The sequence below is a fragment of the Zingiber officinale genome, chromosome 6A (genome assembly GCF_018446385.1).
Source record: "Zingiber officinale cultivar Zhangliang chromosome 6A, Zo_v1.1, whole genome shotgun sequence".
NCBI lineage: Eukaryota > Viridiplantae > Streptophyta > Magnoliopsida > Zingiberales > Zingiberaceae > Zingiber > Zingiber officinale.
This window is the reverse complement of record NC_055997.1, coordinates 137,284,413-137,298,302: the sequence shown is the minus strand read 5'-3', so window position 1 is coordinate 137,298,302 and position 13,890 is coordinate 137,284,413. Positions and strand designations below refer to the sequence as shown.

General features: G+C 35.3%; 1 protein-coding gene across 1 annotated transcript; it reads right to left on the bottom strand.

Annotated features, from left to right (window-relative positions):
* Window positions 1-344: 344 nt before the first annotated feature.
* On the bottom strand, window positions 345-5,402 carry LOC121998278 (probable phospholipid hydroperoxide glutathione peroxidase). Its single transcript, XM_042553124.1, has 6 exons — window positions 5,255-5,402; window positions 4,181-4,257; window positions 3,993-4,054; window positions 1,137-1,255; window positions 703-870; window positions 345-588 (listed from the first exon to the last, which is right to left on the bottom strand). The coding sequence occupies exons 1-6, from the start codon at window positions 5,300-5,302 to the stop codon at window positions 556-558; spliced, it is 507 nt and encodes a 168-aa protein (XP_042409058.1). The 5' UTR covers window positions 5,303-5,402; the 3' UTR covers window positions 345-555.
* Between the last annotated feature and the right edge of the window lie 8,488 nt (window positions 5,403-13,890).

Below are 13,890 nucleotides of genomic sequence, written 5' to 3'. Positions count from 1 at the left end.
CCCTTCCAATCACCTTCCGAGACGTCATGATTCAGTTTTAGATTTATGCTTTCGTGCCTATTAACCAAACTCCTAGTATGATTTCTAAATAGTTGCATTCCAATAAGCTCCCAAATGTGAATTAACTCACTAGAATGGTTGACCCATCTACCAGTATGAAAATGTTGTTCAAGTTTATATTCAAAGGTGCCCGACAATGAGGATCTTACTGGGGTCATGTGCGAGTATAAAATATTAGGTATTATTGGTTTGCCCATGGCAGTTAGCAGGGTTGACAAACTGACACAAATCTAATGTTGAAAACCTACCAATCCCCTGGCCTTTCAGTCATTTGACAAGATAAATAAGATGAATGAACAGCAATATGGAGTTTAGATGATTTATAAGAGACAGCGGATGTATCTAGAATAGTAATAAGAAGATCATCAACCACAGACGCAAACGTAGTAAACCAGTGTGCAAATGTATTCTGCCTTGGGCACATTATTCAAACTGCGTTCAATTTCCATTCTTGCTAGAGTTGGATCTTTGCATTGGGATGCATCCATATGGAATTTAGGAAACTTCCAATAACTTCTTGATATCCTTCTGCAGAAGGTTGCAGAATAAAATGTTAGAGATGGAATTGTAGCTTTTATCATCAATAGTTTCGAGCATGTCTTCAGAAATGGTTTGTGGAAGGAACCGAGGAGATTTTGTTACCTCTATGCTCAGAGGAGATGTGATTGGTGCGTAGCGGTCGATTACTTTACCATCCTTGTTAACCAAGAATTTTGTGAAGTTCCACTTGATGCTATCCCCAAAAAAGCTACCTTTGCTGGACTTCAAGAACTTGTATATAGGTGCAGCACCTTCACCATTTACTTCAACCTAAAGTAGGAAATGAGTTCAACTTGAGACGGATTGAAATATTCAGGTACAAACAACACTTAACAAGGTATGCAACTAAAAGACCTGCAAAGAATTACAACCACCTCTAGGCACTGACTCATTTTTTTTCTTCTCTCAAACATAACAAAACAATCCAAATATATAGGTAACGAGCAGAATAGGCTTAGTCCTTTGGAAGATTTATGTCTTGTGAAATCGATGGCGATGAAAAATTATTACAATGCCACATCTATGTGTGGTCTAACCTTGTCAAATATAGGAAATTCAGCTTTGAAGCGAGTGCAAGCAAACTCAACAATTTGTTCATTGCTTCCTGGTTCTTGTCCATAAAATTGATTGCATGGGAAAGCCAAAATCTCTAGTCCTGTTCCACGCAAGCAATCAAGGCAGTTAGAAGTTTGGAGAAATGAACTACCCAATGAAACTTTTTTTGTTTGCTTCTCTACTTTCTAATATTAGACATTGGTTTGTGAAAAATTATATTTTTCAGTTTTAGTTTTCAGAGAAAAAAAATAAGGTCACTGAAAATTGAAAATACTAATAATAAACATTTATCACACTATTCACCACTAATTATATTCACATGTCAAATAAAGTTAACGTTAAATATAAATTTTATTATTCTTTTCAACTTGCAAATTCTATTTTTCTGAAAATGAAAAATGAAAAATGGAAATTTTCAGGGCCAAACAATACACCGCCCAATCTAGCATATACATCAATACCCACTTGGCTAGTCAGCTATGTTAATCCAATATCCCAAAAGTAGATAATTATAACTAGAGTCGGCAGTTAGGCTAGGATTACACTAAACTAGATGCTGGATTAGTGAACTAAACTATTCTATGGTATCCCCATGGCATTTTCCATCTCAAATGCACTGTTACATCTTTAACACCTCATTGTACATCAGATAATCGCCCAACTATGGGTCAATGTCAACAATCTGAGCCTCCGCATATTCACCTCAACCTTAATCTCCCCATCAGAAGGATCATTAAAGCTAATTTTAGATAAAGCACAATGTTATTGTCGAAGCTGGTTTTGTCCCAAGGGACTGAAGGAACACTAGAAAGCTTAATAACACACCCTTTGTTCAGGCCTCAAACAAGATATATGCATATGCAATGGTACCCAAACTAACTCTCTAAGCCCATATAAAATCTTGGACAATTCACAATCTGAAAGTTGTCCTTGCCAAGGTCTCACGGAGGCTGGAAATACCCACTTCGGTAGTCATTAATGCTATGCAGATCAACCTTCACCCAATCTTGAATTCTATAAAAATCATTAATCTCCCCACTGATGTCGTTAACCTCTCACCTTGATTAACAGGTAGAAACCTCAACTAGGATTAGCATAGAAGACAAAGCATGATCTACTTGTGTACACCAACATTGAATGACCTGAGCTCTTACAACTTTATCATTAGATTCTCCTCTCATTGTTGCAGTTCCAAGAAATGAGAAACATTCCAATCTATAACAATGTCGCAGCCATGGATTCTGCCTAATTTAAAAAGTGTGAATTGTTGGAGGATTGGCTGAAGGGATGTAATTTAGAGGATTGAATTTGTTGATGCTTCTAGAAATTAAGTGCTTCCTATTGTTTTCTCCCCTAATTATGGGATTTGTCTCTAGTTTAGAAAAAAAAAAATTCTTATTTTGGGACAATCACCTTTTATTTATTCCTTTCAGAATGATTGTATAGATGGAAAAAAAATATTTTTCAAGTTTTATCCTGTTGTATGGTATCAGAGCTCAATAAAATCTAGTAATGCATAACCAAAAAACAATGGTCAAATCTACCTGTACCTCCATCAATCCAGAAAACCTCCTACCTGATTCCCCACCTTCTCTATCTTTTAACAAGTACTCTTTGCTAATTACTCAACACAAACTGAACGAGAGAAACTTCAAAGGTTTCCATTTGTTATTCATGTAATCAAAGGCAAATGGGAGTATGGCTATTGCTTTGGAACATGCCCAACTCCATCTTTTGATGCATCATTACCAACATGGGAAGAAAACAATGCCGTTGCTATGGCATGACTAGCTGATAAACTAAATGGAACTAAAGATTGAGTGCCCAACCTCTTCTGCAAACTATTCAAGAGATTTGGGAGGCAATCTAAAGTGATCTATTTTAATCTCAAAAACACAGCTCAATGTTTAAGATTAATTCTGCAATCTGCATGACTTGTTAAGGTACACTCAGTGTCACTGATGAAGTGATGGCATGAGATGAACCATTTTTTATAATCCAGAGTGGATACGCTTCATTGGTAGTCTGAAATATAGCAAGATGCCAGAGAAAGAAAGAGTCTTTGGATAAGATGCTAGAGAAAGAGAGAGTTTTTTATTTCCTTGGAAACTTCATTCTGTTTTGGGTAAATTTATAATACATACGCAAGGTTGCTGGTCCTTGATCTATCTTTGACCTTGGTTAAGGAAGTTGACTAGAGGATGTTTAACATGATTTCCACCACATTGGATTGCAATTAGTTTTAACATGGTTGAACTGCTAGGAGCTAGATTGAAGTGAGTTAAGTTTGATGAAGTTGCAAGTAGTTTCCTCAAAGTGAATAAGTGTGGGATTGGCTTGGTATTAGGAGTTGCAGTGGAAAATTAATATGTGGGATGAAGTGGAATTGTACAATGTAATTGTGGCAAGCTGAGGAACAGTCATCTAGTTAGTTCAAAGTGGTGACTTTTTTGTTGCCTGAAAATTTGCTAAAGTGTGGTAGATTACCATTGCTAATTACTCAGAGACCCTATTCATGTGGCTATTGGTCTCCATTTATAGGCCTAAAAAAGTGAGTGTATGGTCAATGGTAGAGCTATACATGGTTAAGGCACCCAAGTTGATCAAGCCTCTTTTTGGCTGGCTTTGAATATTGATCACTTTACTCGTACATGGATTAAGCCACATAAATTGTTGAACAATACTTTACACAAAAGATAAGAAAATCACTTAGTCTTAAAGGAATTAGTCAAGGTATAGGTAATTCATTCTAGTGGCATTACAACATTATCTGCTAAATAGTATCTAGCTAATTCAGGTAAGGATAGATAAAGTCATTTGAGTTAGCAAGAAAATACCTTGGTCCTTGTACTTCTCATACAGCTGAGTCAACTGCTTGTAGTTTGAGTTAGTGAACCCACTATCACAAGCATAAATATAAGATTAGATAACTAATGAGAAATACAAATACAACTAGTCTACATAAATCGAATAACGTATTACAATTAGTGCAAGGATAATGGAAAATTTAATTAAGCTACAATACCACTGAGATGCGACATTGACAATCAACAAAACCTTCCCTTTGTAAATGCTAAGATCAACATCATTTCCTTTGGCATCCTATATTGGGAGCAATAAAACACATGCTGATGTTTTATGATGAACTCATTCAAAAGGATGGCGAAATATAACTTTGTATAGTTGATAAAAAAACTCCAAGAAAACAAAATAAGTAGTGTTTCCATCTAAAGATTAAATTTGAAGGAAACAAATAGGAAGATGTCATTTGACCTTAATTGAAGAAAATGTATACAACAACAACCAACAACCATAACAACCAGGTCTTATCCCACTAGGTGGGGTCGGCTATATGGAGAAGAAAATGTATAGAAAGATATAATTTCATTATAGTTAAAAAAAAAACCCCAAAGAAAGAAAAATATCCCAAGAAGAAGAGTTTCTAGGGAGAGCTTACAATTGAAGAAAAGAATTATGAAGATGTCATCTGATCCTAATCGAAGAAAAAGAATATACAGATGTCGTTTGACCTCAATTAGCAAAAATTATGAGCTTTCCACATTTCAAACCAACGAGAAATGAGAAGATAGGACTAAAAATTGGATGGACTGAAAATCATCTGAATACTGCTTATTCAAAAAGAAGAGAATGGTTCGACAAAAGCTCCAAATTAATTAACAGATGAAGCAATAATGTATCATCACAAAATTTTTGACAGTGTCTAACACCTTGCAACAGGAACATACAAATCCAGAACATGGAAACTAATAGGACCTGTTCATAAATTATAATATATTTCACGAGCTGCACAATTACTCTTGAAAAGCAAACAGTCTTAGAAGATCTACATATCGGTAACTGATGACCATCCAAAACTATCTCAAGTTACAAACCTATATATCCTAAATATCGGACATCAAAATCCTAAAGCGCCAACTACATCTACACTCTAAATTCATTAAAAAAACAACGAATTTGCACAAATACAAACAGCACAATCTAAAACAATATAGATACATAGGAACCAAGGTACCAAAATCGCAGTTATAATGATCCATATGATGGTGAACAAAATAAAAAATTTTCTGCACGCACATACCTTGACGGTGAAGTCATGGATGGATCCGGAAGGTTCAGAAGGAGCCATATCGGAAGACAAGCAGGCGATCGGAGCGAGACGGGAGCTTGGAGGAGGATTAAGAGAACCTCAGAGGACCTTGCAGTTGCTATCTTTATTTATACAGACAAAATAACGCGGTGTGAACGGAATAAGAGGCATTTTCGGTGCTTCTCTGTGAAGGTCTCTTTGTAACCATCGGATCGTAGCAGTGTGGAAAGAAATTAATTTGAGCCGTCGATTAATAAGCGGCGTAGATTTATATTTATTATATATAAATAGATAAACGTTTAGCACAGCAACGCATTCCGTCTATAGTAAAGAATAAATCAATTGTAATAACTCTCCGATTTTGACAAATTAAGTAACATTTTATTTATTTATATTTTTTTCTTTTCAATACTCTCCAATTAGTACAGATATAATAACTCTTCTTTCTTTTTATTTTTTTAATAATTTTCCCTTAAATCCATTTCTGGTTTCCTTTTCTTTTTCTTCCCTTTCTTATCTTATTGTTTAATTCCTTTCTAAAATCTTAATTATTTTCATTTGAATTGTTTCTTTTTCAATCAATCAATTGATTTCTCTCTCCACGTTTTTCTTGAAACACGAATATCATTTCTTCCTTTCCAACGTTATCATTGCAATTTGCAACCCATATTTTCTTCGTTTTCTTCTCCTCTCTTTAATATCTCCAATTTAACATAAATCCTAAACTTCCTTCACCTTTCTCGCCATCACTATTTTCAACTCTCAGTAACCTTTTCCTTTTTTTTTCTTTCTTGAATATCTCTTATACAATTTAAAATCCGCAACTTCCATCTCGATCTCGACCAAGATAGTTACGGGTATTGTCCTACAAAAATTTGAAATTGATTCCCAACTAGTGCAAAAATACCATAGGTTATCTTATTCCTTACATATTTACTATTGCTAGACGAAGTCCTCTTAATTTATCTATCTATATTTAACCGGGGAGCTAACGACAATAAATTACTTGAGATGAATGTTATCATCTTTGCTATAGGGGCGGAGCTCTCTTTGAACTAGGGTGGAGTCTAGCCCTATCTTTTTTAATTAAAAAAATAAAATAATAACTTTGTTTCTTTAGTCCCATCATAGGCAAATTCACTTCATGTGTGTAGATAAATTTTAAAATATCAAATTAAAATAAATAATTTTAAAATTAAAATATCAAATTAGATTGACAAATTTTATAAATGACATTATATTTATGAGTTAATAAATATATTAATTCTAACTTGTTTTGTTTTTTTTTATTCTAAACTCGTTAGTAGTATGTGTCCTTTTCTCTTCTCAGTAAGCAAGTAATTCATTAGCCTATTTTTTTTTATTTCTTGTTCACCAATAAAAAAAATTTCCATCATCGATCGCTCTTGAGGTGGTCGTCAAGGCAAGGAGCGATGGCCACTTGTGAGGTAGACATTGCCTCATTAGGCGATAAGTAACTGCTTCATGAATGACCATTAGCCCATAGTCTTCTAGATAATGAGCGACATAAGTCTAGGTATACAAATATAGATTATATCTCGTATTTTATTTAGCATATATTAATATGATGTCGAATCTATTTTTTTATCCTCTAGAAAGTTATAATGGTCAACTACTCAATTTAGCCGGTTTACTCATAATTCTTGATACTTTAACTCTCAAAGTTCTTGATTTGTGTACCCTTGGCTTGACCGAAAGTCAATTGTCTATATTGCTTGAATTTTATATTTTCTAATTGAAGTTTTATGAAATCTATGGACGAAGGTTAGAATAATGACCTAACACTTCTTAGATACCAGGTAAGATGGATTGTGTTGACTACTATATGGACCTTGCCTTGTATTGTAAATAAAAAAAATATAAGACTAGTATCATTAATCTTTTCGTTATTTATTGAGAATGTAATTTGATCACTATAAATTTGATATTACTAGCTATTAAAGATATCAAATTTTATCAACTATTTCTAAATTATGTCCAAAATTTATTGAAATAAACAAGCCAAGAACCTATAATTTTATTGACAAATGATTTTATTTTTCTCATTTGTTATAATTTATACATTATAACTATATTGTTTACTTATATATTTAATCTAATATATTTATTTAATTAGTAGGTTCACTTCGTTTTAATCATATTTCCGCAATAATAACAGAACGAGTATTTTCATCTACGAAACATGTTAAAATAACTCTTTGTAATAAAATAGTAGAACAATTTTTAGTAGATTCTATGGTATCCACATTGAACCGGAATTAGTTGAAAAAAATGATTACGATGTACTAATTAATTGTTGGTGCGGGAATCATCCGACGATCGACCGTTGTTTTGATAATGGCAAAGGAATTCAAAGTTAAGCTGTTGTGTGATCTAATGCACTTAATTGAGTGTTTCAGGAAAGTTCTAGCTGCGGTTAGGCAGGGGGAAAACCATAGGGGGTGGTAACCCTAGGTCATAGGGGGTGGTAACCCAATGCGAAAAGTTTTGGCAGGTCGAGAGCTTCAGGCAAAAGTCCTAGGGGGGGTAACCCTAGGTGAAAAGTCCTGGTGTCGCGAACCAGGTGAAAGACTGGACCAGCCGGGAAGTCCGGAAGCTTCGAACGCTAAGCAAAAGCCCAGTCGATCTGGAGGATCGCACTGGCATCAGGTAAATCTCCTGAGCGGAGTAGGTGAGGGCGCGTTCCCCGTAGAGGGAACAGTAGGCGTCGGGTCGACCTAGGGTTTCCGGTCGGAAATCCGAAATCAGACCCGGACAGTCCGACGACTGTCAAGTATATTTATCATATTATCCATGTGCTAACTTTGTTTTGCAGGGTTTGTGTTTGGGACTAACACAATTTGCAGGAACAAAGGAGCATCTTTAACCTCTGATGAACAGTGTCTGAGGCGCCTCCATGGGGCTTGGAGGCGCCTCGGGTGCTAGCCGAAGCCAGCTGTCCCGAGACGCTGGAGGTGTTGGTTGCTACTCGGAAAACCTAGAGGTTTCACTGTACAAAAATTTTGTACAAAGGTCTGAACCTTTCCCTAGCTACCATGTGTTCTTTTAAATTAAATTTTGGATCTCCTGCGGAACTTAACACGTTTGATCCAAAACTTAATCTATTTGTTCTTTAAGGTTTAGACTTGGATCTCCTGCGGAACTTAACACGTTTGATCCAAATCACCTAAGTTATTAATTCCATTAAATATTAATTTCCATAATTGGTTCCCAGTACTGACGTGGCGAGGCACATGGCCTTCTTGGATATGGGAGCAACCACCACCGACTAGACAAAACCTTTTATAGAAAGGTAATATTTAATTTCCTAAAATAACTTTAGGTTAACCGAAAAGAACAATCAAATCACAAGGAAAAGAAAAAACAAAAGAACACAACATCGAAAAACATATTCGAAATTCTAGAATCGTAAGCCTCTTGTATTTGGTATTATTTCCATAAATAACTAGCATGATGCGGAAAGGAAAAATTACTAGTTATACCTTCTAAAAGACCTCTTGATCTTCTACCGTATTCCTCTTCTAACCTCGGACGTTGTGTGGACAACGATCTTCCGAGATGAGAACCACCAAGCACCTTCTTCTTCCTTACAAGTTTCGGCCACCACAATTCTCCAAGAGAAGTAGAGGTCCGGCCACCACCACCAAGCTCCGAGGGATGCAAGAAACAAAACCACCTTTCTCTCCTTCTTCTCCTAGCTAGAACCGGCCACCATCAAGAGCTCCAAAAGAGAGGTTGCCGCCGGCCATAAGAAGAAGAGAAGAGGAAGAAGCTAGGGCCGGCCACCAAGGAGGAAAAGAGAGGAGAAGAATAATTGAGTTGATCACCGATGAAGGCACCTCTACCCCCTCTTTTATAATCCTTGGTCTTGGCAAATAAGGAAATTTAATTAAAAACTTCCTTAATTCTTTTGCCATGAAAAATAAAAATTTATTTAATTAAAAATAATTTTCCTATTCTCAATTTACATGGCCGGCCACCATCAAGCTATACACAAGGAGAGTTTTAATTAATTAAAACTTCCTAATTTATCTCCAGAAATTTATAAAAAATTTCTCCAATAATTTTCCCTTCATGGTGGTTAATAAAAAGGAAATTTTATAAATTAAAATTCTTCTTTTAAACATGTGGATAATTTTCAAAAGGAAAGTTATCTCTTAAAAATTAAAATCTCTTTTCAATCTACAAATAAGGAAAGATATCAAATCTTTTCTTAATCTTTTGTAGAAACTAATAAAAGAGAATATTTAATTTTTAAACTTCTCTTTTAAATTATTATCATGGTTAAAAAGGAAAGTTTTCTTAAAATAAAATCTCCTTTCAATCTACAAATAAGGAAAGATTTCAAATCTTTTCTTAATCTTTTAGAAAGCTTTTAAAAGGAAAGATTTAATTTTAAACTCTCTTTAAAACTATGATATCCACATAAGAAATAATTTTAATAAAAATCCTTTTAATATGATGTGGCCACCACCTAAGCTTGGCAAGCTATTGGCCAGCCACCTTAAGGCCAACCTTTAGGCTTGGCCGGCCCTAAGCTAGCTTGGCTTGGCCGACCCTATTGGTTGGGTAAGAAGGTGGTATGTGGTGGGTATAAATCTCTATATACAAGAGGCTACGATAGGGACCGAGAGGAGGAATTGGTTTTGGTCTCCGATAAAATTAAGCATCCCGTGCTTGCCCGAACACACAACTTAATTTTATCAATAATAATTCATTCCACTAGAGAACTATTATTGAACTATCGCACCAATCCCAAATTACATTTTGGGCTCCTTCTTATCATGAGTGTGTTAGTCTCCTGTGTTTAAGATATCGAATGTCCACTAATTAAGTGAGTTACTTGACAACTCATTTAATTAATATCTTAGTCCAAGAGTAGTACCACTCAACCTTATCATCATGTCGGACTAGGTCCACTGCAGGGTTTAACATGACAATCCTTATGAGCTCCTCTTGAGGACATTATCAACGTAGTATCTCTAGGACACGTTTCCTTCTATAATCAACAACACACACTATAAGTGATACCATTTCCCAACTTATCGGGCTTATTGATTCATCGAACTAAATCTCACCCATTGATAAATTAAAGAAATAAATATCAAATATATGTGCTTGTTATTATATTAGGATTAAGAGCACACACTTCCATAATAACCGAGGTCTTTGTTTCTTTATAAAATCAGTATAAAAGAAACGACCTCAAATGGTCCTACTCAATACACTCTAAGTGTACTAGTGTAATTATACAGTCAAGATAAACTGATACCTAATTACACTACGACCTTCTAATGGTTTGTTCCTTTCCATTTTGGTCGTGAGCTACTGTTTATAATTTATAAGGTACTGATAACATGATCCTCTGTGTGTGACACCACACACCATGTTATCTACAATATAAATTAATTGAACAACTACATTTATCATAAATGTAGACATTTGACTAATGTGATTCTTATTACTAGATAAATGTTTATACCAAAAGCTAGGCTTTTAGTATACACCCTAACAGGAGGTGCCTCGGAGGTCACTGGAGGCCCCTTGGACCAGGCGTTGGAGGTGCCTTGGAGCAGCTTAGAGGCGCCTTCAGTGGGATAAGGTGCGACCAGATCAAAGCTGATCCACGCGTGCGACTCGGCGGCCTGGAGGCGCCTCGGACAGGCTTGGAGGCGCCTCCAGCACTGTTTAAATGGGGACTTCGACCAGCAGCTTGGGACAACGAATTCTAAGCAATCCTTATGCTGCAAGCTGCCTACGAGATGATCCCGAAGTGCTGCAACGACATCCCGACGACCCGGAGCTTCAGTTTCAATCTAGTTGTTGTCGGTATAAAGTTTATTTCAGTTCATAAGTGTACTTAGTTTGTAATACTCTTTCGTGATTATAGTTGTTGCCCAACGTAAACGCTCAACGAGCGGGCCTTGAAGTAGGAGTCGCCCTAGGCTCCGAACCAAGTAAATCTTGGTGTGCTTCTGTGTGTTGATTGTTTTCTTTATTTATTTCTGCTGCTTTATAACTCGATAGTTTTACGAATTCGAAAAGAGTGAAAGCCACGAGCGCTATTCACCCCCCCTCCCCAGCGCTTTCGATCGAACATTAATGAGTTTGATTCTAAAAATAATCGAATAGTACAATTTCAATAGTATTTTTATCAATACTTTTCAATGTATTGGATATACTTTTGTTCTATATTTAAAAAATAATATTCATGTACTTTTTATTTTATTTATAATTTAAAAATAACTAATTATATTAATTATAGTCAATGGTTAACTTAGCTAGTTTTGAATAATATATATATATATATATATATATATATAAACACTCATGAATGACCCTTAGAGATCCGATGTACCCTCGGTAAGAATTGAGGTGCTTGGGGGTGCATCCGGGTGCCCGGACCTGTGAGGGTCGTCCATGAGTGTGCATAATAAGGGTGTGCAGACTAACAATTACCCCTACATCCCTACATGAATCAAACCAATTAGATTTTACCTTTAGGGTTTAGGGATTGAGTTATAATATGCAAGTTAAAAAAAATTTAAAACTAAAAAATTTTAGATGCTCACAAGGTATAATATATGTATTTAGAATTTAGGATTTAAGGAAATGTTGATTTAAAAAAAATAAAATAAAATAAAGGAATTGAGGCGTCTTGAATAATTCAAGGCGTCTCGACCACTCAATCACATACCATTCAGTAGCAAACGGTATATATATATATATGCTACGAAGCATTTCCTACAGAATGGTTTGGAAGCCCTAGACTTGACTCGAGCGAGCTAGGGTTGGTCAATTTGATCAAATGATCAAATTGGACAAACCCCAATTAATCAGTTGATCGATTGGGCACAGTGGTGCAACAAATAACAACCAAATCGATCAACCGATCGATTAAAAAGCGATGTCTAGATTGTAGAAATTAAGAGAAGGAAAAACTAACCATATTATTGAATCCAAAATTGATTGAGAAAAATAAAGAGTACAAGGCCTTTATATAGTTAATTATAAGAAAAAAAATCTAAAACCTAAACTAAAAAGGTAAAAAAACTAAATCTAAACCCTAAACTGAAAAGGTAAAAAATTAAATTGTCATCAAGACTATAAACAAATAATTCTAATAGATTATATAATATAAATTATATAATCTAACATCCCCCCTCAAACTCACAATGCTACAGCCAGAAGCATTGAGAGTTTGTTAGATAAAAATCAGAAGCGCGAAGCGGAATGAGCCTTAGTAAAAAAATCAGCAATCTGTAGTTTTGAAGGAATAAAAAGTAATATGATGGTGTCAATATGAAGATGGTGACGAGTAATGTGACAATCAATTTCAATATGTTTCGTCCGCTCATAAAAAATTGAATTGCGCGTAATTTGAATAGCACTATGATTATCATAATATAACATAGTAGGTTGATAAAGAGAGACATTCATATCCGTAAGCAACCAAACTATCTCACATGTAGTTGAGGTTATGGTACGATACTCAGCTTCTGTGGAAAATCTAGAAATAATATCTTATTTTTTACTCTTCCAAGAAATAAGAGAATCACCAAGAAAAATATAGAAGCCAGTGGTAGATTTGTGATCCGTAGGATCACCAGCCCAATCTGCATCAGAGTATGCACGCAGCTCAAGAAATGAAGTAGAAGGAAATAAAAGGCTTTGAAATTGAGTGCCCCGAAGATACTTGAGAATACGAAGAACAGTAGCCCAATGAACTGTAGTTGGTGCAGCGACAAATTGACTAACCACATGAACAACATACGTAATATCTGGGCGAGTCACGGTAAGATAAACCAAGCTTCCAACAATAGTTCTGTACAAACTAGGATTCGGCAAAGGTGAGCCATCAGATGGAGAATATCGAGCATTAGTTTCAATAGGAGAATCAACAACTCTATTATCAGTTAAACGAGCACGCTCAAACAGATCAGATATATACGTTGACTGAGATAAAAGATAACCTTTCAGAGAATGAGCAACCTCAATGCCCAGAAAGTAGCGTAGTATACCCAAGTCTTTCATAGCAAAACAATGAGCCAACTCAGATTTCAAGGAAGCAATTCCATCAGAATCATCACCAGTAATAATCATGTCATCAACATATAATGATAAAAGAATACGACCTGCACTCGTACATCTGAAAAATAATGTTAAATCACGATTACTAGGATGAAAACCAAATGAAGTAATCACTGTAGAGAACTTCTCAAACCAAGCATAAGGTGCTTGTTTGAGAACATAAAGCGCTTTACGAAGCCTGCAAACTTTATCGAGTTTGTGTGAAATATCAAGAGGAGGTGTCATATAAACTTCTTCATGAAGATCACCATTTAGAAATGCATTCTTGACATCCATCTGAGATATTCTCCATCGACAAACAGAAGCAACAGCAATCAGAGTACGAACAATTGTCATTTTTGCAACAAGAGTAAATGTTTCTTCATAATCCATGTCATACTCCTGAGAATAACCTTTAGCAACAAGATGAGCTTTGTATCATTCGATAGATCTATCAAATTTAGTTTTGATCTTATACACCCAACGAGAACCAATAGTATATTTTCCTGGTGACAATGGAACCAAATCTCATGTAT

Bases quoted from the DNA above. Each gene is read 5' to 3' on its own strand.
- LOC121998278 (XM_042553124.1), bottom strand. From the start codon at position 5,302: ATGGCTCCTTCTGAACCTTCCGGATCCATCCATGACTTCACCGTCAAG. The intron at 4,258-5,254 runs GTATGTGCGTGC...CTCCCAATATAG, and splicing joins TCCATGACTTCACCGTCAAG to GATGCCAAAGGAAATGATGT. The intron at 4,055-4,180 runs GTATTGTAGCTT...TGCTTGTGATAG, and splicing joins GTCAATGTCGCATCTCAGTG to TGGGTTCACTAACTCAAACT.